General features: G+C 37.1%; 1 protein-coding gene across 1 annotated transcript in view; it reads left to right on the plus strand.

Annotated features, from left to right (window-relative positions):
- LOC146314039 (uncharacterized) overlaps positions 1 to 22,018 on the plus strand; it is a 33,764-nt gene extending 11,746 nt beyond the window's left edge. The window contains exons 6-33 of the mRNA XM_084737061.1: positions 1,582 to 1,608; positions 2,329 to 2,484; positions 2,609 to 2,776; positions 3,780 to 3,809; positions 3,939 to 3,974; positions 4,279 to 4,434; positions 4,549 to 4,716; positions 5,686 to 5,715; positions 5,845 to 5,880; positions 6,185 to 6,340; positions 6,455 to 6,622; positions 8,052 to 8,207; positions 8,322 to 8,489; positions 9,919 to 10,074; positions 10,189 to 10,356; positions 10,461 to 10,467; positions 10,612 to 10,898; positions 12,047 to 12,199; positions 12,346 to 12,564; positions 13,773 to 13,985; positions 14,271 to 14,393; positions 14,491 to 14,672; positions 15,195 to 15,371; positions 15,447 to 16,829; positions 16,994 to 17,035; positions 18,228 to 18,278; positions 18,370 to 18,436; positions 20,173 to 22,018. Coding sequence (XP_084593187.1) covers positions 1,582 to 1,608; positions 2,329 to 2,484; positions 2,609 to 2,776; positions 3,780 to 3,809; positions 3,939 to 3,974; positions 4,279 to 4,434; positions 4,549 to 4,716; positions 5,686 to 5,715; positions 5,845 to 5,880; positions 6,185 to 6,340; positions 6,455 to 6,622; positions 8,052 to 8,207; positions 8,322 to 8,489; positions 9,919 to 10,074; positions 10,189 to 10,356; positions 10,461 to 10,467; positions 10,612 to 10,898; positions 12,047 to 12,199; positions 12,346 to 12,564; positions 13,773 to 13,985; positions 14,271 to 14,393; positions 14,491 to 14,672; positions 15,195 to 15,371; positions 15,447 to 16,829; positions 16,994 to 17,035; positions 18,228 to 18,278; positions 18,370 to 18,436; positions 20,173 to 20,231 — 4,742 coding nt within the window. The 3' untranslated portion in view covers positions 20,232 to 22,018. The remainder of the gene's footprint in view (positions 1 to 1,581; positions 1,609 to 2,328; positions 2,485 to 2,608; positions 2,777 to 3,779; positions 3,810 to 3,938; positions 3,975 to 4,278; positions 4,435 to 4,548; positions 4,717 to 5,685; positions 5,716 to 5,844; positions 5,881 to 6,184; positions 6,341 to 6,454; positions 6,623 to 8,051; positions 8,208 to 8,321; positions 8,490 to 9,918; positions 10,075 to 10,188; positions 10,357 to 10,460; positions 10,468 to 10,611; positions 10,899 to 12,046; positions 12,200 to 12,345; positions 12,565 to 13,772; positions 13,986 to 14,270; positions 14,394 to 14,490; positions 14,673 to 15,194; positions 15,372 to 15,446; positions 16,830 to 16,993; positions 17,036 to 18,227; positions 18,279 to 18,369; positions 18,437 to 20,172) is intronic.
- The last annotated feature ends 4,990 nt before the right edge of the window (positions 22,019 to 27,008 follow it).

Raw genomic sequence — 27,008 nt, forward strand, 5'->3', positions numbered from 1 at the left:
TCTCATTAATTTAACATAAATATACACGTTTTATTTATTTAAGTTGATTAAGAACTGACTTTTTAAATTGCGAAAAAGTAAAAGGAAATCAAATCTGTTTGTAATTTCCATCAGTCTGACTGAACAGTGGTTGGTTAAACTTAATATGTTAAGCTTACTGAACATGTTTTCTTCAGTGCAGCTGAATAAATATCAAGTTTATTTGACAAGGTTTTTTTTATTATTATTCATTTTGAATCATTACAAAATAATCTCAAACTAGTGTTTAAAAATTCAGTCAAACTAAAATTTCAAGACAGCCCAGACGCTAACTTTTTTTTAAAGGTAGAATCAGTCGGATTTGTCCGAGCTGTTCATAAACATACGTACGTTGTTGGGATCTTTACATTCAGTTTGTGTCAAGGTGCCTGCACACTGTGAAATATGTTGATTATAAAGATTAGAACTGTTCCACTCCATGTCGTCAGAGTCATCTTTTGGTATGAGAAGAATTCTGTTTTGCTTTGCATGGATAAAGTATAATAGATTCTCTAGTTGTGGCAGAAAACATCGGCAGATACTTAAAATATAAAATATAAACAGACTAGCCATATAAAGTAAATGTTTTACAAATGGTTTATAATTCTAACTATGTTTCATTATGTTGTAAACACTTTATAAATCATTAATTAACCATTAAAACAAGTTATACAAGTTTTCATACATCAGTATGGGCTCATGCAAGTTCCAGTTATTGCTTATTACTATTTAAGTACTAACACTTAGTGGACCTGAAACATGAGTCAGTGACATGCCAGAGCCATGGTCCCCTGATACTATAAAAGCCCCAAGAAACAACACCTCCCCCTCCTCTCACCCCCCAGTCAGTTACAAACATACCTCCATCTTTAAAATGCCCATGTGTATATTCTTGAGACTCCCCCTGGTGGCAACCAGACAACCGAACCAAGACCACTGGAAAAGGGTGGTCTCTGTCTGCTTCCAAGCAGAGTCTTGTATGATTCGTTTATGGTGTGAAAGCAAACAAACATGAATTTTTGATATCTGATTAGTGATTTCAGCATGATTTCAAGGACTAAATAAATCCATCTGTTTATGAAGCCTATTCAGGAAGCAATCATATAATTAATCTGGATGAGTCGTGTATATATTTATGTGAATCATCCTGGGTTAATCGGGGAAAAGCTGTTAAAACCTGCTGTGCTTGTATCCTACTCTGTGTACTTTGTCAGATTAAAAAGTGTGACTGTGATCCTACAGTAATAAGCCCAGAATCATTAGTGTACGAGACAAATCTTTTTTGTCCTGTCCCTACCTGTGAGTTATTGTAACGTTCATGTTATTAGAGCACCTGTAAAGCAGAGTGATATGTGTAGTTCATGCCTCTTGTCCAATCAGACTTCTTGGTCAAAACTAACTGTTATGATTTATTAAGCATTTACAACCTAATTAATAATCTCATTATAAACCATTTATAAGTAATTCTTAAGCATAGTCTCATTGTACAAATTGGTAACAAAAGTATGATGATGCTAAAAGTGCTGATGACATTTTCTTTTTCCCCTTTTTCATTTTTTACAGAAACACCATCACCTACACCACCAAACGGTATGGCACATAAAATGTAGAGAATGAAGGTCTATGTGTCTGTGTATGTTTGTCTCCAAAGAGTTGCACGGACACTGTATAGTCATGAAAACTTGTATACCTCTCGGAGTGAATACTTATATTTAAGGATGTTCCTGGCGACTAATTCTCCCTGTTGATTAAATACAAAGTTTAATTTAGACTAGTCGACTAGTCTAACACTTTGAAAACACTCAGAAAGCAGTTAAAATTTAGGATAATTTATAAATTTATGATGTTAAACACTGTCCGAAAAAAGTACTGTTTGTATTAAGAGCCATTTCAAGCCATTAATCAATCAATCAAAGAGGGAACTGTAACAAAAATCTAGTTTGTGCTGATGTGAGGATGGGTGAAGATCTCCAGTTCACAAAACGTGTGGTCACAGTTCATTTCAATTGTACTGGATTTGGCTGCAACGCTGTTTTCCGCTGAAGCTCCAGGAGTGTTTTGTGAACTGGAGATCTTCACCCATCCTCACATCAGCACAGGGGTGAGTAGATACTGAGTGAAGTTTCATTTTTGGCTGAACTGTTGGTTTAATTTTTAGACCTCCCATCCATGTCGCACAGACTAGGTGCAAGTTCAGTTACCATCTTGTAGATATGGCAAAATGCAAGAGGGGCCCATTGTGTTGTGAATATTGTTCTATAAGATGCTGACAGACTTTTGTGATGGATATTCTCCTATTCTCCTCCACAGATCCAGTGGAAATTGATATAGTCCTTGACTTGCGCATCCCAGTCTCCAGTGTATCCTCAAGTTTTATTGATGTATTCAGGCGAACTCTGAAAACTTTCCCGTTCCCCCACAACATCACTCAGTCTTTACAAGTAACAGGCATAAATTTCACTACAGGTGAGATATTTTGCTAACATAACCTTTCATTGTGTAATGTACATAATTATATTCCTCCTCCAGTGAGTAATTACTGGAGTAATTACTTACTATTGCCTGAAGTTCTTTGAAATTTCTTTAATAGTGTGTTATCCAAACTCCACTGTGGGACTGCAGTGTCAGTGTGAGGAAGATTTTGCTTGGTCATGTGACAAGTGTAACAACTACAGTGTGTGCAGCAATACCACCGGACAAACCTGTGACTGCATAAATGGACTTCCCTCTGACGGAGGGTTCTGTGAACCAATCACAAGTAAGCAATGCTATTTTAAAGCTGTTCCAATAAAAGTGTTGGGTAACACTTGATGAGGTGTGTGTATGACTGCTATTACACTGTCATAATTGTGTTATGACATCATGACGCTTGTCATTAAAGTGTTACTTTATCATTTATGTCATTTTTAATGCAAAGTTTACATTGTTTGAGATGTCTTTGCTACAACTCCATATTAATTGAGCCAAAAATGTCTCTCTGATGACAACTTGACCAGCCAAGACAACATAACTTGTCAATATCTTTGTCATGACAAGTTGACATTATTAAACTTATAGAAACTGTTTAGCTTCATGATTTTGTAGCAGTGTCATGAGTAATTCTCTTGACCTCAAATGGTGCTATTTGGATTTGTCATAAAGATGTCAGTAAATGTTGTTGTTTGATGACAGAGTACAGTACCAAGGTGATTTAGCTTACAGAGCTATGTGATGGACAGATAGAGGTTAGCTAGTTAACATGTTGCTTAAGTAGGCTAGCTACCATCTGCTGTTATCTGTAGCTGGCTTTAGTTAGTTAGTTAGTTAGTTAGTTAGTTAGTTAGCTCTGTTAGCCAAGGAACTAGCTGCTTCATTAGCTGAGTCATCTCTGGGTGGACAGATTGTGGTTACCTAGTTTACTTTTGCAAAAGTAGGGTAATTAGGGTAATTGCTGTCTGTTGTTATCTGTAGCTGTAGCTGGCATTAGCATAGTTAGCTTGGGTAGCTGTGGAGTTTGCCCAAGGGTGCCAGTAGCCAAACCCAGTAGAAAACCTCCTCAGTGCTGTATTCCCTGTCATCAAATCGACAACCAAACCAAGCCAGGATCTTAGTCTGTCTCTGACTCTCCTGTATGTGCTGACACAAAAATAGTTGAGTTTGTGTTAAATTCTTCCATTAACTAGAAACACATATACAGCGATGTTGACTATAATTGAAGTTATTTTGTTTTCATGAGTAGGAATACTTGGCATAATAATTTATTCTTTATTGTTGCTCCACAGATATCTCTCCATGTCCAACTCCAACTCCTGGTATGTGACAAATCTTTGTTTTACATGGATAAAGTAGAATAGATTATTGACCTGTAGTACAAAATATTAACATATAACACCCATTTGCACAGCTGCTGATTTTTGGATACTTTTTTTCATTTTTTACAGTGGAACCAACATCACCATCACCTACACCACCAAAAGGTAGGACACCTAAAATGTATAGAATGAAGGTCTGTCTGTGTGTTTATTAAGATTTGTTGTGACGCTGTACAAGAACATTTAATGTCTCTGTGTCAGTACTTTGGAAATACATGTTTGCCTGTAGGTTCATATAACTCACATAAAACATGTAAAGTTTCAACTGAAGCAAAAAGTTTAATACATAGTACATATGGGCAACACTTACAGCTACATAATTTACCTCATGATGACTGCACATGTGAATATTGCTCTATAAGATGCTGACAGACTTTTGTGATGGATATTCTCCTATTCTCCTCCACAGATCCAGTGGAAACTGATATAGTCCTTGACTTGCGCATCCCAGTCTCCAGTGTATCCTCAAGTTTCATTGATTTATTCAGGAGAACTCTGACAACTTTCCCGTTCCCCCACACCATCACTCAGTCTTTACAAGTAACAGGCATAAATTTCACCACAGGTAAGAGATTTTGCTAACTTCTTTGTTACTTAATGTATTAATGTTTGGCTGATTTAATGTAATTTTATCAAATAGTGTATTGTGGCCTGAAGTTCTTTGAAATTTCTTTAATAGTGTGTTATCCAAACTCCACTGTGGGACTGCAGTGTCATTGTGAGGAAGATTTTGCTTGGCCATGTGACAAGTGTAACAACTACAGTGCATGCAGCAGTGCCACCAGACAAACCTGCGACTGCATAAATGGACTTCCCTCTGATGGAGGGTTCTGTGAACCAATCGCAAGTAAGCAATGCTATTTTGAAGCTGTTCCAATAAAAGCAATGGATAACACTTTATTGATGGGGTGTGCATAAGACTGTCATTATACTGTCATAACCATGTCATGACACCTGTCATGAACGTGATTGAGACTTTATGAATATTTTTGACTCTTGTCATTAAATGGTATTTGGTCAGTTATGTCATTATTGATGGAAAGTTTACATTGTTTGAGATGTCTTAGTTATGACAGCTTGACGTTAATCTTATGAAAACTTGACATCAGCTAAGACAAAGATGTCTTTATTTCAACAAAGTGGCAACAACCAAGACAACAGAACTTAATGTCTTTGTCATGGCAACTTGGTATCATCATCATACTCAGAGAAACTGTTAGCTTTATGTTTTAACATTACATTATTCTGTAACATGTGGTTGGTTTTGACATTGGTCATCATGAGACCATTAGAAGTGTCTCATGAATGTTTCCCTTGACCTCAAGTCAAGTGGTGCCATTTAGACATGTCATAATAATGTAATTAAATGTTATTAGGCCAGTTTGATGACAGAGTACAGTACCAAGGTGATATAGCTTACAGAGTTATGTGATGGACAGATAGAGGTTAGCTAGTTAACATGTTGCTTAAGTAGGCTAGCTACCATCTGCTGTTATCTGTAGCTGGCTTTAGTTAGTTAGTTAGTTAGTTAGTTAGTTAGTTAGTTAGTTAGTTAGTTAGCTAGCTCTGTTAGCCAAGGAACTAGCTGCTTCAGTAGCTGAGTCATCTCTGGGTGCAAGGAGCCAAACCCAGAAATAACAACAACCTTGGTACTGTATTCCCTGTTGTCACACTCGACACTGTCAGTCTTGGAAGCTGTGTTCATACACGTGTTGACATGTACATGGTTTGGTTTGTGTTTAACCACTCAAGTTAGTTTGTTGTCCTAAGCAGGAATACTTGGCATAATAATTTATTTTACACTGTTGCTCCACAGATATCTCTCCATGTCCAACTCCAACTCCTGGTATGTGACAAATCTTTGTTTTACATGGATAAAGTAGAATAGATTGTTGAGCTGTAGTACAAAATATTAACATATAACACCCATTTGCACAGCTGCTGATTTTTGGATACTTTTTTTCATTTTTTACAGTGGAACCAACATCACCATCACCTACACCACCAAAAGGTAGGACACCTAAAATGTATAGAATGAAGGTCTGTCTGTGTGTTTATTAAGATTTGTTGTGACGCTGTACAAGAACATTTAATGTCTCTGTGTCAGTACTTTGGAAATACATGTTTGCCTGTAGGTTCATATAACTCACATAAAACATCTAAAGTTTCAACTGAAGCAAAAAGTTTAATACATAGTACATATGGGCAACACTTACAGCTACATAATTTACCTCATGATGACTGCACATGTGAATATTGCTCTATAAGATGCTGACAGACTTTTGTGATGGATATTCTCCTATTCTCCTCCACAGATCCAGTGGAAATTGATATAGTCCTTGACTTGCGCATCCCAGTCTCCAGTGTATCCTCAAGTTTCATTGATTTATTCAGGAGAACTCTGACAACTTTCCCGTTCCCCCACACCATCACTCAGTCTTTACAAGTAACAGGCATAAATTTCACCACAGGTAAGAGATTTTGCTAACTTCTTTGTTACTTAATGTATTAATGTTTGGTTGATTTAATGTAATTTTATCAAATAGTGTATTGTGGCCTGAAGTTCTTTGAATTTTCTTTAATAGTGTGTTATCCAAACTCCACTGTGGGACTGCAGTGTCATTGTGAGGAAGATTTTGCTTGGCCATGTGACAAGTGTAACAACTACAGTGCATGCAGCAGTGCCACCAGACAAACCTGTGACTGCATAAATGGACTTCCCTCTGATGGAGGGTTCTGCGAACCAATCGCAAGTAAGCAATGCTATTTTGAAGCTGTTCCAATAAAAGCGATGGATAACACTTTATTGATGGGGTGTGCATAAGACTGTCATTATACTGTCATAACCATGTCATGACACCTGTCATGAACGTGATTGAGACTTTATGAATATTTTTGACTCTTGTCATTAAATGGTATTTGGTCAGTTATGTCATTATTGATAGAAAGTTTACATTGTTTGAGATGTCTTATTTATAACAGCTTGACATTAATCTTATGAAAACTTGACATCAGCTAAGACAAAGATGTCTTTATTTCAACAAAGTGGCAACAACTGAGACAACAGAACTTAATGTCTTTGTCATGACAACTTGGTATCATCATCATACTCAGAGAAACTGTTAGCTTTATGTTTTAACATTACATTATTCTGTAACATGTGGTTTGTTTTGACATTGGTCATCATGAGACCATTATAAGTGTCTCATGAATGTTTCCCTTGACCTCAAGTCAAGTGGTGCCATTTAGACATGTCATAATAATGTCATTAAATGTTATTAGGCCAGTTTGATGACAGAGTACAGTACCAAGGTGATATAGCTTACAGAGTTATGCGATGGACAGATAGAGGTTAGCTAGTTAACATGTTGCTTAAGTAGGCTAGCTACCATCTGCTGTTATCTGTAGCTGGCTTTAGTTAGTTAGTTAGTTAGTTAGTTAGTAAGTTAGCTCTGTTAGCCAAGGAACTAGCTGCTTCAGTAGCTGAGTCATCTCTGGGTGCAAGGAGCCAAACCCAGAAAAAACAACAACCTTGGTACTGTATTCCCTGTTGTCACACTCGACACTGTCAGTCTTGGAAGCTGTGTTCATACACGTGTTGACATGTACATGGTTTGGTTTGTGTTTAACCACTCAAGTTAGTTTGTTGTCCTAAGCAGGAATACTTGGCATAATAATTTATTTTACACTGTTGCTCCACAGATATCTCTCCATGTCCAACTCCAACTCCTGGTATGTGACAAATCTTTGTTTTACATGGATAAAGTAGAACAGATTGTTGAGTTGTAGTATAAAATATTAACATATGACACCCATTTTGGATACTTTTTTTCATTTTTTACAGTGGAACCAACATCACCATCACCTACACCACCAAAAGGTAGGACACCTAAAATGTATAGAATGAAGGTCTGTCTGTGTGTTTATTAAGGTTTGTTGTGACGCTGTACAAGAACATTTAATGTCTCTGTGTCAGTACTTTGGAAATACATGTTTGCCTGTAGGTTCATATAACTCACATAAAACGTAAAGTTTCAACTGAAGCAAAAAGTTTAATACATAGTACATATGGGCAACACTTACAGCTACATAATTTACCTCATGATGACTGCACATATGAATATTGCTCTATAAGATGATGACAGACTTTTGTGATGGATATTCTCCTATTCTCCTCCACAGATCCAGTGGAAATTGATATAGTTCTTGACTTGCGCATCCCAGTCTCCAGTGTATCCTCAGGTTTCATTGATTTATTCAGGAGAACTCTGACAACTTTCCCGTTCCCCCACAACATCACTCAGTCTTTACAAGTAACAGGCATAAATTTCACCACAGGTAAGAGATTTTGCTAACTTCTTTGTTACTTAATGTATTAATGTTTGGTTGATTTAATGTAATTTTATCAAATAGTGTATTGTGGCCTGAAGTTCTTTGAAATTTCTTTAATAGTGTGTTATCCAAACTCCACTGTGGGACTGCAGTGTCAGTGTGAGGAAGATTTTGCTTGGCCATGTGACAAGTGTAACAACTACAGTGCATGCAGCAGTGCCACCAGACAAACCTGTGACTGCATAAATGGACTTCCCTCTGATGGAGGGTTCTGTGAACCAATCGCAAGTAAGCAATGCTATTTTGAAGCTGTTCCAATAAAAGCGATGGATAACACTTTATTGATGGGGTGTGCATAAGACTGTCATTATACTGTCATAACCATGTCATGACACCTGTCATGAACATCAGTGAGACTTTATGAATATTTTTGACTCTTGTCATTAAATGGTATTTGGTCAGTTATGTCATTATTGATGGAAAGTTTACATTGTTTGAGATGTCTTAGTTATGAGAGCTTGACGTTAATCTTATGAAAACTTGACATCAGCTAAGACAAAGATGTCTTTATTTCAACAAAGTGGCAACAACCAAGACAACAGAACTTAATGTCTTTGTCATGACAACTTGGTATCATCATCATACTCAGAGAAACTGTTAGCTTTATGTTTTAACATTACATTATTCTGTAACATGTGGTCGGTTTTGACATTGGTCATCATGAGACCATTATAAGTGTCTCATGAATGTTTCCCTTGACCTCAAGTCAAGTGGTGCCATTTAGACATGTCATAATAATGTCATTAAATGTTATTAGGCCAGTTTGATGACAGAGTACAGTACCAAGGTGATATAGCTTACAGAGTTATGCGATGGACAGATAGAGGTTAGCTAGTTAACATGTTGCTTAAGTAGGCTAGCTACCATCTGCTGTTATCTGTAGCTGGCTTTAGTTAGTTAGTTAGTTAGTTAGTTAGTAAGTTAGCTCTGTTAGCCAAGGAACTAGCTGCTTCAGTAGCTGAGTCATCTCTGGGTGCAAGGAGCCAAACCCAGAAAAAACAACAACCTTGGTACTGTATTCCCTGTTGTCACACTCGACACTGTCAGTCTTGGAAGCTGTGTTCATACACGTGTTGACATGTACATGGTTTGGTTTGTGTTTAACCACTCAAGTTAGTTTGTTGTCCTAAGCAGGAATACTTGGCATAATAATTCATTTTACACTGTTACTCCACAGATATCTCTCCATGTCCAACTCCAACTCCTGGTATGTGACAAATCTTTGTTTTACATGGATAAAGTAGAACAGATTGTTGAGTTGTAGTATAAAATATTAACATATGACACCCATTTTGGATACTTTTTTTCATTTTTTACAGTGGAACCAACATCACCATCACCTACACCACCAAAAGGTAGGACACCTAAAATGTATAGAATGAAGGTCTGTCTGTGTGTTTATTAAGATTTGTTGTGACGCTGTACAAGAACATTTAATGTCTCTGTGTCAGTACTTTGGAAATACATGTTTGCCTGTAGGTTCATATAACTCACATAAAACGTAAAGTTTCAACTGAAGCAAAAAGTTTAATACATAGTACATATGGGCAACACTTACAGCTACATAATTTACCTCATGATGACTGCACATATGAATATTGCTCTATAAGATGCTGACAGACTTTTGTGATGGATATTCTCCTGTTCTCCTCCACAGATCCAGTGGAAATTGATATAGTTCTTGACTTGCGCATCCCAGTCTCCAGTGTATCCTCAAGTTTAATTGATTTATTCAGGAGAACTCTGACAACTTTCCCGTTCCCCCACACCATCACTCAGTCTTTACAAGTAACAGGCATAAATTTCACCACAGGTAAGAGATTTTGCTAACTTCTTTGTTACTTAATGTATTAATGTTTGGTTGATTTAATGTAATTTTATCAAATAGGGTATTATGGCCTGAAGTTCTTTGAAATTTCTTTAATAGTGTGTTATCCAAACTCCACTGTGGGACTGCAGTGTCAGTGTGAGGAAGATTTTGCTTGGCCATGTGACAAGTGTAACAACTACAGTGCATGCAGCAGTGCCACCGGACAAACTTGTGACTGCATAAATGGACTTCCCTCTGACGGAGGGTTCTGTGAACCAATCGCAAGTAAGCAATGCTATTTTGAAGCTGTTCATTGAAGGTATTTTGTTTTCCCAGGCAAAAGTAATTTAACGTAATGTAGTAATTTCATCTCCAATGTTGCTCCACAGATATCGGGCAATGTCCACCTACTGGTATGGGACAAATTTTGTTGTTATTGTTTTTTTTACATGGATACATTTGAACATTCTGTAGTTTTTGAACATATTTGTTGGAAAATAATTTTTTTGATCTAAGAGAAGATTTATTGATTTTTTACAGAAACAGAGATGACGACCACAACAGAGATGCCGAATACAACAGCAATGACGTCAACGCTAATGACAATGACAACGCCAGCAACAACAACAATGCCAACAACACCAACCACGCCAGAAACATCAACAACACCAGAAACACCAACAACTCCAGAATCACCAACACCAGAAACACCAACACCAGAAACACCAACGCCAGAAACACCAACACCAGAAACACCAACAACGCCAGAAACACCAACACCAGAAACACCAACAACGCCAGAAACACCAACGCCAGAAACACCAACTGTTTCTGTCATAAAAAAAATGTTGTCGTTGACCATGGACCGAGATTTTCAGTCTTCAGACAATGACCCCACCAGTATCATTTATCAGGACACTAATGACGCTGTAAGTCCTGATGTGTCATCCAGCTTTGTCACAATACTGATGCAAGGAATATACTTGAAAATTGATGCTGATGTTATTGTGGAATTGATAATGAGCAGACTATGTCACTGTTTCAAACAGATTCAAAAACAATGTAGCCAGCACATCTCAACTCTAAAATCAGCAAGGCTAATTCGTTTCCGGTAAGTCAGTTTTTCTTTTGACTTAACTCTCCTTCTTAAACTGGTTTTGGAGATGGTATACTTCACTACTACAGGTAGTGAAGTGGATGTTTTCAGGTTTACAGCATACTATATTAGCACAGTGCCAAGGCAATTACATTTTTAATTCAAATTTAATATTTATATAAAAGAGACTGTTGCATAGTTCAAAGGAGATTATCACTGGAAATCAGAATTCTTTACATTATATTTAGCCCTACTAGCAGCATGGCTCCGGATATGGCAGTGCTGCTGAGTTGATTGGTCTACCACTTTGGTCTAAGCTGAAACAACTTTTAGATGGATTGACAGTAAGTTCTGTACAGACATTCAAGCAGTCCTGGAAGATGAACCCTATTAACCTTGGTGGTAACCTTGGTCTCACAGGTCTAGGTCAGGTCATTTGATTGTCAGCGTTAAACAGTGGCCCTCAGTAACTGATGAAGGTACCTTTTAGGATGGCGATATTAATGTTGTTCAAATTAGAGTGAGACATTGGTTGTGACAATAGCCAGAAATGGACAATGGAGAGGAGAAAAAACTGACCACCTCTGCCACATTTAAGTGATGAAGTACTGATCAAATATATATTAAAAAATATATTCAGATTCACATTTTTCATCAGGTATTTTTGATCCACTATGACCCATCATGGTCCTCTGTGCACTCAGTTAATCTATGTGGATTAGAGTCATGAAGTAAAGGCTTGTGTATTTTGCATTCAGTTCTTTGTATTGACAGGTGGCCATATTTTACACGTTGCTCTTTTAAGACTTTATTGTAGGTGGTTAATTGAGTAAGAATAAGTTTCCAGAGCAGACATAATGCGGTCCTAAATGTGATTAGATTTTCATTGGGATTCAATTCTGTATTTCAGGAATGGAAGCACCATTGCTGACTATACTATTACAGCAACCTCTCTTCCAGAAGCAGAAATCGAAGCAGTAAGAGCAGGAATATTTACACAGCTGGCAGAAAAATACCCTATGATATTTGACAGTAAGACAGTTTAAACATTTCTGAAATATTTTGAAACAAAATTTTCTGTGATTTTTTAAAATTCATATTAGCATTGGTTGTCACCTGATCATTTTGTGCAGATGATTTTCTAATGATTCTTTCACCTTCGTTTCTGTTTTTCAAAGACCGAAATCCCTTAGAGTTTACACCAACTGAAGTATTTTCTGGGGATGAAGTGAAAGTGAAATGTGGTCCTCCATCAGCGAATCTCAATTTTGGTACCAGCTGGACACAAGAGTGGTACCGTGGCAGCCAGCGTATATTTAAAGATAGGCTGCACACCTTTACAAAAGAGGATGGAGCAGCAATCTTAACTGTGTCAAAATCTTACAGCACTGACAATGGTAAGAAAAACAGTAGGTCCAGTGTGGAAGAAGAAATTTATTTTATTTCTGTAGTGTTGGAGACATTTCCCAATCATAAAAATTTAGAGACTTAATTCATTTTTGCTCTGACCTTTACAGATGCAGGACTCTGATTGGCTTGAGGGCAATATTTCTCTTACAATGCAAAGCCAAAACCCACCAATGTTAAAATATGTATCTGTTACTGGTAATGTAATTTGACCAAAAATGTTAAAATGTTGACATGGTTTTACTCCACACAATTTAAAGTTAAATATAAGGATGAAATTATCCATATATCTTTAGTGTAACCATTCATTTGTGCACATTTTTTACTTTTCATTTTTTTACACATTCCAGTACTCACTAAATAGTTCCATAGCAATCTGTTTGACTTCTGACTGTTTCTTTTATGCTTTTTAGAACCTAAATGCAAAACATCTAAAGGTAGATGGGACAAAAGTGCTCTTTCTTGTGTCTGAAATCACATTTAGTCATTCTTTTTCCACATAGTTGTTTTAATTAAAAGTCATAAAAGGGGAAAAATCTGTATTTTAAGCTAAACTCTACTGGTACCCATGAATATAGGGCTGTTGCGATAACCGTAATTTTGAAATACCACGCTATTGACAATCCAGCCACAGAAGAAGGCAGGCAACCACATCAGCCAATATCTTTTAATCTTTTTTACTGTCTTGTTTTACTTGAATGTGTTGTAAATGAATGAATCAATACTTGCAAACATTTAACAAGCAATACAAGGGCCAGTAACGGTTCAAGCAGCAAGTCTTCAAACTTGGAAGCTGCAAGTTTTGCCCTGTTTTATGTTGTTTTACTGTGTATTTATTTATTTACCTGTTGGACTCAGCATTAGCATGTTAAGTGGCTAATGTGGCTGTTCCCATAGGCTAGGGTAATGTGGAACTAATGTAATATTGATGGACAGTAAAGAGAAACTGTGCGGCAGCCCCACATGAATACTCTCCTTTTTAACTCTCTTTATTCAGAGCTTATAGAACAAAATATTATATTTGGAAACTGTAGAGGAATGTTGCTCCAAACATATAACAACCTGATTTAAGTTGTTAAGTTGTTGCCCCCACCTGAAGGGTGTAAGGGTGATAACCTGGTGTTCTCTCACACACTTTTATATGTGTTGCTGGCTTCACATCAAAATGATGTTAACTGATTATCACCTTTAATTTCAGGACTCTATGAATGCAGGCTGATAAAAAATAGTCTGACGCCAAAATTAACTTACAGACAGAAATCCAGCAATGAATTTGTGGTCAAAGAGAAACCCTCGATCCAAGTGAAACCCCGCAATATAATGGTTGGTTGTGAAGACACAAAAAAAGTGCCATTGGAGTGCTCTGTCGACGGCACCTACACGGTTGAGTTTAAAGACATACCTGCTGCAGGTAAATCTGAATATCACTCACTTTACGTTATCCTGCTTATTACAGGGCTACTTTTTGGCACAAAATATCAATTTAAAAAGGATTTTCTCCAGAGTTCATGATCAGAACTGTGTCCATATCAGCGGTTCTTATACATGGCAATGGCCTGCTATTTAACAAAGCTGTGTAATAATTTGAGATAATATCAAATGTATGTTAGTATACATAGAAAGTATTTGCATTGAGTGAGTGAATTTTGATACTCTGTCAAAGTTAAGTGTTTTGTTTTTGTATGTTTAGGCTCAGGTAATACGGTCACCTATGAGTTTGAAATCCTCAACTGTGAAAACCTGGAAAAAAAGTTCACTTGTCAAGAGAAGACCTACCCACGATTTACAGAAGAAATAACACTGGAGTTATCAACAGCGTGTAAGTACCGATCCAGACTTCGGGCATTTTGGACAATGCAGGTCAAGATATTTGTTCCTGTAATTATTTCTTTATTTTTTCAATTCTTTCTCTCTAGCAAATTTTATCTGTCGTAATATTTCGTTTGGTGATGGAAGACTTGGGGATGAGGCTAAAGGTCCCTGTGAGTCAAACAAGGTGGGAGAGAAGACGGCAGTTTGCACGGCAAGTGGTGAATGGAAAGTTCAACAAGACAACTGCATCCTAAAACCGGTTCAGGAGCTGCTTGAGCAGTCTGAGGTAACCTAGTTCTCCAGCTATTTCTGACACTGAAATTATGGCTTTAACAGAGGTGGATTTAGTTTTTTCTTAAGTCAGGGGTCTTCATCGTTTTTTAGACCAGGCATACCTTAGCTGACAGAGAGACAGACCAGGGACCCCCCACTACATTGCATTGAATATTTTTAGGTTTTCCCTCATTTGCACTTACACGTAGCCTGTAGTCCATTTGAAGGAGGATGAGGGCAGGTGTGATCCCCCCTACATGAAGTGGCTGATTAGGCTTGATATTACTGCGTTAGCAGATGCAAATGTTAAAAATACTGTGCAGTCATTTTCATTTCTGATTTCCTCAAGCAATAAAAACCCATTGTATTGTATCTGTTATATTATTGGTCTCACTTGCTGCCCATCTACAATTAGTCCCTTATTATATATTCTTTATGCGATTAGAACAAGGATGCTATAAGTGAATAAAAATCCTACATACCTTGTAACTTTCGTTTGATCCTTGAAGTGTTTTTTTTCTTTAAAATCTCACAGAACTTGAATATCAATTCCCTGCCAGCTTTCTTGGGCCAACTGAGCAATGTCACTGTCAACTTCACTGACGAAGTGGTTGAATCTCCTGCAACCATTGGTGCCATCGTTCAAATACTCGAAAATGTGGCCAATGCCTCATCATCACTGAGAATCCCAATAACTGAAGGATCAATGACGGTATGTGAATAAGGCTGATTTACACATGTCCTCAACAATGTACATGAGCTAATATCTCATTTCCTTTCGATTTAGGATGTCCTAATAACTGCAGGAGTCCTCACCATAGAAGAGGCAAAGGATTCATGGGACTTTATAAATGCCAAAGACACTAGCAGTGTCATCCCAGTGACAAGACGTAACAGCTCTTCAGCTGAAAGTATCAGCTCCACATTACTGCAGTCTCTTGAGACTATAACAAGTAGCCTTATCAATGAGTCTTTTAACATCGATACATCTTCTATTCTCCTGAACAAAACTACATTCACAAACACTTTCAATGCTACCCTTAATTCCTCAGTGGAGATAGAAATACCAGAGTCCAATGAAGGAAGACAGTCAATCACTGTGATAACATTTGCCTCAATGGATAACATACTCCCTGCAAGAGACGAATCAAACTCAACAGGCAACGTCATCAATGGAAGAGTTGTACTTGTTCAGTCCAATGTCACCGTCAATAATGTTTCGTTCACATTTGATATTGTAAACGAAACCTTGGGGAACCCCCAGTGTGTCTTCTGGAACTTCAGCCTCTTTGACGGACTGGGCGGATGGGACGACGAGGGCTGCGAGTTGGTACGCAACATAAACGAAACGGTCACCTGCAACTGCAACCACCTGACCTCGTTCTCTATCCTAATGTCACCCTTCAATGGAGACAACCCTGTGGCGGATCTTATAACCTTCATTGGAGTTGGCATATCCATGGCTTCCTTGGTCATATGCCTCATTATTGAAGCTGTCATATGGAGAAAAATAAGAAAGAACACAACAGCTTACTTGCGCCATGTCTCCATCGTTAACATAGCTGTGTCTCTCCTGATTGCAAACATCTGGTTTATTATTGGGGCAGCCATTTCAGATGCGGAGCAGGAAAACCCACCAGCATGCAAGGCAGCTACATTTTTCATCCATCTTTTCTACCTTGCCCTGTTCTTCTGGATGTTAGCCTCTGCACTGCTGTTGCTCTACCGCACAGTCAGTGTCTTCGACGGGGGGTTGTCCAAAACATCAATGTTGGCCATTGGTTTTTCTCTAGGTTACGGAGCACCTCTCATCATCGCAATCATAACTATAGCCGTAACTGCACCCAAAAACCAATACATCCGAGTAACTGGAGTCTGCTGGCTTAACTGGGACATATCCAAAGCTCTACTGGCTTTTGTGATCCCTGCGCTCTTAATAGTGGTGATAAACTTTATAATCCTGCTTGTGGTGATATACAAAATGTTGAGGAGAAGGGCAGTGGGAGATGCCGCACAAGCAGCTGAGAGGCACGTTCTAGTGGTTATTGTGAGGAGTTTGGCTGTTCTCACACCATTTTTTGGATTAACTTGGAGTCTGGGAGTTGGAACCATGACAGACCCAAACAACGAAGGAATCCATATTGCATTTGCTTTCTTCAATTCACTGCAGGTACAAATACAGTAGTTTATATGACTAATCTTTGGAATAGAATACTATCATTATTTCATTTTATATTTTATTAAGTACTCCAGCACCTATAACTCATAGTTGCATCCCGAATAGTGCGTTTGAAGCCCTTTTAACCGATGCTCCTCTGTGTGTCCTCTTTAAAGGGTTTCTTCATATTGGTGTTTGGAACGCTGTTAGACAAAAAGGTATGTATTTTCATTTATTTATCTTAATCAGCTGCTCACATAATTAAAGGGGACTCTGAAGTTGCATTATTATTATTATTATTATTATTATTATTATTGTTATTATTATTATATTATTTCTCTAATATTGTATGGCTGATGTTTAATGTATGAATTTGCAGCAGCAACAACAGACAGAAGAGTGATGAGGCTTGAGACAATATGAATAATAAACAATTGTACCACATTGTTACACCAACATTTTATATTAATGTGCTTGTAATAACTATAAGTTAATAGGTAATAGGTAAGAACTTATGACATGCTTAATAACAATATTTTAGTAAGACTATATTTATATTATGTTGTCTATCAAAGCACTTTGAAAGTGCTATAGCACAATAAACAGTTTATTGTGAGACTGTTTGGCATTTATAAACATCTATAAGATTCTTATAAAACTTTATAATACCATTATAAACACATTTTTGAGTTTATGTGACCTACCTGTTATGTCATTGTCAAACTTTTACCATGCTTTTTTGCTGTTGCTTTATTAAGATTCCTACACACTTTATTCAGCACTTATTAACAGTTAACTGTGTATTTTGGGGGTAACTGATCTAAACTGTGAACAGTGCTTATTAAGGTTAGGTTAGGCTAGAAGTTGCAGTAGAGCACCGGCATCTCAGATCAACACAAATGCACACTTCATTACCTCAGTAGTGTTGGTGGGGTGCGAAGTGTTGTCTAAACACGCAATGCTTATAAAAGATCAAACTAATCTAATCTAAAACATGATCTTTCTCTAACCCTAACCAAGCGCTTTCTGTACCTAAACCTATCCAGAAGTACAGTGTCACCATACAAAAGAATCCACTAGCAATGTGGTCTTGTGCTTATTTGATTAGCCAATGCAGTGAATTGCTAAACTGCAACACAAGTCCTTCTACACAAGTCAAACTTAAACATTCTACACATGGTTGCCTGTAATGAACATAAACAGGAAGTAATACCACTGTTTTGCATGGAGATCCTTTTGCTAGCCATCCATGAGTAAAATGTTGGTAGTGATGACATTGAAATCCTGAACACTGGAAATACTCTGCATCTCTTTGAACTACATAAAATCATATGTCAACGTGTTTTCACTGAAACAAACTTGTTTGATTTTTAAAGCAGTTCCCTAATTCTTGAAAATTAACTTTTTCAGGTGCGATCAGCACTTGGAACGACGTCACAAAGTTCCGGAGGTGGAACAAGGGTAAGAACATTTTTCTCAGTCATGTAATTTTTATAGTTAATAGGTTCATATATGATGGTGACTCATGTTTTTGCTCTCGTTCTTGTTTCAGAGCACCAGTGGTGGAAACTCATCATCAAGTGGATTGGGCTTTTTGCGAAACTTGAGAAGAGGAAGAGGTACTTGTGAAAAGAAAGTCACTTATGTTATTTGGTCAAGATCAGGCCTATTCAACTGGTAGTCCACGGGCTGTATCTAACCCTTTTACAGCCTCAGTCCAGCCCTTAGATCCTTTATAAGTATAGAATTTGTTCAAATGCAAGGACTTTTTTTTAATTTTATTTATTACCATTTAATAACATCACAAATACTATTAAGAAAATGTCAGTTCATGTTCATCAACATGACCACTCACAACAGAGCAGGTGTTTGTGTACCAGTTTAGGCTAGTGTTAGCTACTTATTTCTTGTTGTTAGCGATATCAAATGCCATTGCAAAATGTCACTCTTAACACTTATCAAGTATATTCTGAAAATGGACAGAGAAGTATCTGTATGTCTTATTACCAAATGCTGGAGTAAAGAATTCAGCATGAAGAAACACTTCCAGACTAAGCACTTAAACTTCGATACAAACTTTGCAGCAGGGTTGGGTGTTTGCTGACACAAAATTTAGAGTCCTATGGCCTCCTGTGAGCAAATGTGAATGTTAGATCGCGCTCAGGATAAGAGACAGCTTCTCCATGTAGATTCTAACTAAACGGATGAGGCCCTTCACCAACTCTGAGACTATTACAGTGAGAAATAATGTGATGTCAACCATCGAGAAACTTCACACATCACACATTCTGAGAGTGGAGGTCTTACCAATTTAAGTATTCGAAACTCTTACAAATAACCTGAAAAACACAGAGGTAATGTCGGTGGATTTGGACGAGTCTACTGACAAATAAACCTAAACCTAATTCAGCTAATTTCTTCTTTTTATATGGTTTACTTTAAAAAGCACTATAAAAAGTAGAGTGACAAAAGAACCTCATTTAGTCTGATTATTGTTAGCATCGTCATTGTGAGTATGTTAGCATACTAATCAGTTCAGAGCAGTTCAGCTCAAAGCTCTGCTATGCCAAGTCACAGCATCACAGAGGTGTGAACATGGCTTTGGTGGGAAGTAACTAAGTATAAATGTCTCTTCTTTCTGCTCCTAACGTTTTCATACATTCATGGGGCAATAACGCGTAGAAAAGACAAATTCTTGGTTAATCAATCAGTGCATATCACACATGATGGACACAAGATGAAAACCACGTGAAAGACGTAACAATGAAAAAAGAAAAATACGAAAAAGAAAGATGTAACCAGTTGAAAACAACATAAATGCATACAACGTAAGAGATGTAACAAGAAACAACATGAAAATCCTATAAAAGACGTAACCACACAAAAACGATGTAAACGCCCACCACAATGAAAACAACATGAAAGGTGTAACAAGATGGAAAAAGACAAAGAAATAATACCAAAAAAAATGTAAAATACATAACAAGACAATAAAACACAAAAGATGTAACCAGACAAAAACAATGTAAATGTCTAACAAGACAAAAACAACATTAAAGGTGTAACAAGATAAAGAATGTCATAAAAGACATAACAAGATGAAAAAACACTTAAATAATGCAACCAGATGAAAACAACATGAATACATAACAAGATGAAAGGTAAATGTTTTACTTTTATACTGTAAGTACATTTCAAAGCCTTTACTTTTTCACTTTTGCTCAAGTAAAGATGTTGAATCAGTACTTCTACTTTTACCAGAGAATCTGAACTTCTGCTTCAGAAAACAATGTTGTGTACTTTTGCCACCTTTGCTGCAGACTGAATCACTTTGTTTCGTTGCTGTGTTTTTCAGATGGTTACCATGTTTCATCCGGTAACTCCGGTGCATCTCAGTCCTTCAGCAACACATGATGATCTTTGCAGACAGCTCAGGTCAGTCAGAATGACGACCAACCAGACCAAGTTTTTTATTTTCTTTGTATGAAGGATAGATTTGAAGTATAATGTAACAAATAAGAGTCGGGCTTGATACTTGGACAGACACATGAAGCCTCAGTGCAGTAATATTTTGAAAGTTGTGTTTCATCACAGCACTGTTCACTATAACATTATGTAATGTACAACAGTACAAATATTTATTAGTCTGTATAGTATTAAAGGAATAGTTTGATTTGTTTGAAGCTGGGTTGTCTTAAATACTTATCCATAGTCGGTGTATTACCTACAGTAGATGCTGGTCAGTGCCAGTCGTGTAGGAAGCTAAGCAATGTACTGCTGTGGACGGAATCAGCAGCAAAACGCATTTTAGCGACCTACAAAAGGTCCAGCTGAAAAAATGAATATCACTTTTCTCCACTTTATCTTGTCATCAGAAAGCATTTTCTTACAGTACACTGCCATTATGTGAGCCAAACCTCACTTCATCCAAAGCAACTATATACTTAGCGATTATGGCAGTAACTCCTGTGTTGCATGAGGTAAAATGACTGTTTTATCTTAAGTAGTCTGATTTCTTTGGACACAGGGTGATATTTGACTCATAAAACTAAAGTTTCCTGTTCAAAAAGGGTGTCTGACAGCAAGGTACACCTGTCAAAATATTCAAAATTTTTTGTGCACTTGAACTGACTTTTTGGTGGCCCTTTTGACGTGGCTGCAATATGTTTTGATTGTTATGATTTTATTAGATTAGATAATGAAGATGCATACTGAAACCCTTACGGAGAGGGTGCATCGAATCTTGTATCTCTTAGGCAATCTTGAGCGGACAATTGTTTGTCAGTGGCCTCTGTTCTAATAAGGAATACAAATGCCTAATTGAGCCAAGTAAGCACAGTATGTTTTGCTGTAGAACCTGTCCACAGTAGCACATTGCTTAGGTTTCATGCTGGGTCTGCTTCTCCAAACTGGGGGCATGCTGACCTTCACCTACTGCTGGTAAATCTACTGCCTATCAGTAAGTACCTCATAAAAACCCACTTCTCAGATTTTATATCTGATGTCTTCTAAAAGCGAATACAGTTGCACTTTGCAGTGTAAGTGTGAGAGAGAGAGAGAGTATGTGTGTGTGTGTCACATTACAGTTTGCACTTATGCTCACTCAAATAAAAAAAAAAAAGTTTGAATCTTGAATAGTATTCATCACATTGTTTTCAAGCAACAACCTGTCCACAACATAGATGCAAAATGACTCTTGCTTTGGTTTATTTTGCCAATCAAATCAGTTAGACAAGGCTAGGCTGTCTTACACAGATCAGTGAACTTGTTTACTTAAGGGGTGGCGTCACAATGACAAATTGACTTGGACAGGACTATCAGTCAAATCGAATTCCAAACTAGAAACTAGAAAAGGCTTGTTCTGACTGCAATATGAAGCATCTCCTGCTAATTTAGCAGGAGGAAGTCTTTCAAAATCTCCCAAGTGCACAGCAATAAATGATGTGCATGAGTTGATGCTCCTGTAGCATAACGTGTGTGTGTGTGTGTGTGTGTGTGTGTGTGTGTGTGTGTGTGTGTGTGTTAGAACACTTCAACAGAAACCAGCTAATCTGACAATTGCTATTCATTATCCCTTGAAATGGTTTCTGTAGATGGAGATTTCTCTTTTATCTTGTCTCAACATCTTATTTAAAGAAACATTTACAGCTAAGACCAATTGCTAACTTTAGCTACACAGACCAACTGCTAACTGTAGCTACACAGAAACAACAGCTAAATTTAGCTACACAGACCAACCGACAACTTAAGCCCACAGATCAACTGCTAACGTTAGCTACACAGACCAACTGCTAACATTAGCTACATAGAACAGTCAAACTACACAGACCAACCACTAACCTTACCTTGTCCATGTCTATGCTTTTATTATTCCTTTTTGCTCTCTCCAAACGGGAACCGCAGCTGCAGAAAAAAATGGCTTGGTCCTCAGTTGACACTCAAAAAAAATCAAAACAGTTTCACAATTTGAGCATCAAGGCAGTCTGACGCCTCTCAAAATGCTTTCAGTGCACATCTGTCATTTAAAACAATAGGTGTTGTTCAAAACGTGAGTGTCAGATGCTTTTAGTGTGTTTGGGCCTTTACATGACATTTGTGTGTGTGTGTGTGTGTGTGTGTGTGTGTGTGTGTGTGTGTGTGTGTGTGTACAACAAATGCTGCTTGACACTCAGTATGTATTTTGTGCAGTAGTACCGTGTAACATGTAAGCCCCTTAACAAAGATTTCTTCGTTGTTTTTTTTGTTGTTGTTTTTGTTGTGTACCTGCATTGAAAAACACTAAAAGAATATGTAATAAGTTGTGACCTGTTTTTATCTTGTTAAATGTTGTTTCAATGAAACTTTTGTATTATTATTCAATAAATGAGGTTTGCCAAACACCAACATTGTACAACAGTGGAGCCACTGGATTCCTTATTTACCAGCAATATCTTGATTCAAATTACTGTACACTGTTCTGTGTTACATTCAGGTTATATTCATGTTTCATACATTTTTGAGTGAAATGGATGGTGCAACAGTGTGAAAGTTCACAAAAAAAGTTTGGGGAAAGAAATGTGACCCCTTTTTGGCTTTTTATTTATCCAGATGAGGAGGAATTACAGGCACCTCCAATAATGGGAAAGGCTAAAAACCTAAAATGGCAGGGGCGGAAAGCAGTCTCTCCAGTTCCCAAATGGAAAGCCATCCAACAGCGGCCCATAAGCCAATCAGTCAACCATTTTTTCTTTAAATTTATTAAAAATGTATTTATAAAAATGCATTCTTGGATTTCTCAGTGAATAAAAACAATTACATCCATTTGAAGGTGGGGTATGTAATTCTAATCAAATACACTTTTAATCAAAATTAGCCTTACGGTTAACACTCTTGAGAAAAGGCAAATCGTAGAGTCACAGTACCTTAGTGCCAGATGTAAAACAGTCTTCATCACCGCACCATGTTATATTCAGCCTCTGAACCTTGAAACAGAGTTAGGTAGCTATACTGAGGAAGCTAAGCAAAGAATTTACAAATTTACAAAACAACTGGACCAAACAAACATGCATTTTATGCCTTTAATGACAGAACAGCTGAAGACATGGCAGGAAATGGGGAGAGAGAGTGGGGGAATGACATGCAGCAAAGGGTCATGGGTGGGAGTCTAATCCACGGCTGCTGCAGAGGACTCACAGCCCCTGCACATGGGACGCACACTCCACCAACTGAGCTATCCAAACGCCCCATCAGGATGAGTGTTTTGCCAACAGTCATCCCCAACATTAGAGTTTGTTGTATAGCTGTAGAGAAGCTTTCATTTGACTGTGAACAGCCAAAGATGGCAAGGCCAGCTTCTAGTTTCAGAACTATGACTCGAAATCTTGGGGTCAACTAACTTGGACTGGAAATCATAGGGTTGGAGTTGAACTTTGACTTGAAATCTTTGGGTCACAGTTGACCTATGACTTCAAATCTTGGACTCACAGTTGAACTATGACTTTAAATCTTGGAGTCACAGTTGAACTATGACTCAGAATCTTAGAGTCACAGTTGAACTATGACTTTAAATCATACAGTGGATAGTGACAAGTAACTAGATTAAGGACATACAATAAAATCACATACATATTGAAATTACATACGTTCTCCATATTGGTCAAAATGTGTCAACAGCAGCAGTACAAGCTGTCATGTAAAAACATACTCCAGAATATAAATAGACATAATATTAGTAATTCTTTTTGTATCCTCTCAAACAAAGCACTGTTAAGCAGACTGACTCAGTATACAGCATACAGACTGTCCTATTCAGCCTGTGGTTATGTTTGCATTATTTGTCCTTACAAGGCTGAGTGATTTGCATAGCCTGATACTGTATTCTTTAACAACTGTGCTGGTGGGTTAACAATGCAGAACAGTATGTTCACCTGCACTAACATGACCACAAAATGATAACTGAGATGAATCCACATGAGGAGTGGCTGTAATGTGTCCTACATTCACAGTCCGGTTCACCATGTGGCCTGATTGTCTTTTCTGCACTTCAGAGGAGAATATTTATGTTCTGCTACGTAAGGCTCTCTCTCACATTAAAGGGACAGTTCACCCTAAAATCAAAAATGCATATTTTTCCCCTGGCCTGTAGTGCTATTTATCCATTTTGCTAGTTTTTGTGTGAGTTATAGAGTTCTGGAGATATCATATCTTTCTTCCAATATAACGGAACTAGTTGGCATTTGGCTTGTGGTGCTCAGAGCACCAAAAAAATACATTTGAAAAATTCAAAGTAAGCATCTTTTTCCAAAAATCATGACCCAGTTACTCAAGTTAATCCACAGACCTTGTTGTGAGCACTTTCTTGTAGGAACTACTTCCTCTCTACAGTAGGATCTACCAGAACTACTTTTATTTCTTCTAGAGAAAATGTAGTTCCTACATGAAACTGCTTACAGCAAAGTGGATTACCAGGAGGATCCCAGGTCATGATTTTTTTTAGAGAGAAACACTTTGTATTTTTGATCTGGATGGAAAGAACTTTTTTTAGCCTGCAAATGGCTGTATGTGAAAAGAGTACATTTCATTATCCCTCTGAAGAACATTTCTACTGTCTGTTTCAGTGTACTCAAGCTCATGTTTTCTCTGCAAGTCTCCCTCTCTGTCTGTTTCACCTTGTTACAACTTTTATGTTGTTTTCATCTTATGCCTTTTTTTGATCTTATGTCATTTTTCATTTTGTGGCATATTTTCCATCTTGTTACATTGTTTTTCATCTTTTTTTTGTCTTGTTATGTCCTTTACATAGTTTTTTGTCTTGTTACATCATTTTTGGTCTTGTTATATCTTTTTCGTCTTGTTGCATCTTTTACATCAATTTTCCTCTTTACTTTTTATTGTTTTATAATTTTTTTTATCTTGTGACATGTTTTTCATCTTACTACATATTTTATGTCTTTTTCATCTTGTTATGTCTTTTACATAGTTTTTTGTCCTGTTACGCTGTTTTTCATTGTTACTTAATTTTTTCTTTTTACATCTTTTAAGTCATTTTTCATATTTTTTACTTCTTAATATATAATTTTTCAGTCATCTTTTCTGTCTTGTTATGTCTTTTACATCACTTCTCGTTTTGTCGAGTCTTTTCTGTCCGGTTATCTATATATCTTTTACGTTGTTTGTCCTTGTTACTTCTTTTGTCTTAGGTCATTTTTTCCGTCTTAGTTTGTGTTTTACATCATTTTTGTTATGTCTTGTATGTCATGTTATGTTGTTTTTTTGTTCTTGTTACATCCTGTTGTGTCTTTTCTGACATTTTTTGTCTTGTTATGTCTGTCATACCTGATATGCACTAGTGGATACACCATTTCTTTTCTACATGTTATTGTTCCATACATTTAGGTTGAAATCAGTCTTGGTGTTGGGAAAACAGCACAATGGTACAATATAAATATAATCAAATTAACGAGAAGAAAGCACAGCTTTTGTGTTAAAATATCGGGACAGAAGCCATAAAAATCTACTTAAGTACAGCAAGGAAGTATTTGTACTTAGTTACTTCCCACTTTTGGGGGAGATCATACCACATTTGTACACACTCAGAATCAACACAAAATGAAAGTTCCTTGTAGCTGCTTTGAAACAATAACAAAAAACATAACATACATTAATGGAGTAATTTATAACATTTAAGTTTTATTCAGGTCACATTTAGTCACATTTGCTGACTTCCTTCATGTAACTTCTGAAGAACTGAAGCTTCTGAAAAATGTATGTCATGACTGTGTTACTGGAGAACTTGCAAAGAAGGAAAAGGTACAGGACTACCAACAGCTGTTTGTTGCAGAGCTCAAAGTCTGCTAGGGTCATTACATCATTTTTGCTGCTATGCAAATATCCCAATATGTGTTAGTTTGCTAACCTACAGTAAAGAAGGATCCTATAAAAAGTAAATGAGACAGTTGATTACTTTGTTTGTGTTTGACACAGAGGGTGAAAAATCTATTCCAGAGACGCAGTCAGTTTAACTGCCTTTCTGACACTTTCCTCTGCCCGACCTTGGCCTCATGTGTGTCGTGACTGAAGTTAAGACATTTAAATGAGCAGGAAAGTCATGATGAAATGCAAAGAGCAGGAGAGAGAGGGAGATTTTTTTTGTTTCACCTCTGACTTTGTTCTCCCACAACATGAACTTATCAATACTTCTTATTTAAAAATACACTGCTTCAAAGGTTTTTTTTTAAATTAGTGATGGTGATGATATATTATAGTGTAATTATGTGATTTTACACAATTTTGTTATGTTAACCTAACAAAATGACACTGCTTTGTTGTTACTGCCCTACAACACTGACCACAGTGACCCTGAAACTAACTAAAACCCATGGATTAGTTAGATCGCTAACGTTAGTTCATTAGTATTCACGTTTTCTTTGACAATGAAGAATTTCCTATCCTCCGCCTCCCAAACAGCAGCGTTATTGACCCATCCAGATGAAAAATACATATGACTGTCAGTGTTTTAGTGCGCTTTCATCCAGATCTGCAGTGTAAGGTGAGAAATTCTCCACAATATAGATGTAAACATCACTGAAGTGGAGCTCTGGCAGCAAATTTAGTGACTCAAATACAGCAGCAGGTGCTGTATATGACGCAAGTGCCCAAAACTCTTAGTGAGTATTCAGTGACACATGACAACAGAACTGTACTGTAAAATGA

Source organism: Lutjanus erythropterus, chromosome 15, assembly GCF_056507025.1.
Source record: "Lutjanus erythropterus isolate fLutEry1 chromosome 15, fLutEry1.hap2, whole genome shotgun sequence".
NCBI classification, from domain to species: Eukaryota; Metazoa; Chordata; class Actinopteri; order Lutjaniformes; family Lutjanidae; genus Lutjanus; species Lutjanus erythropterus.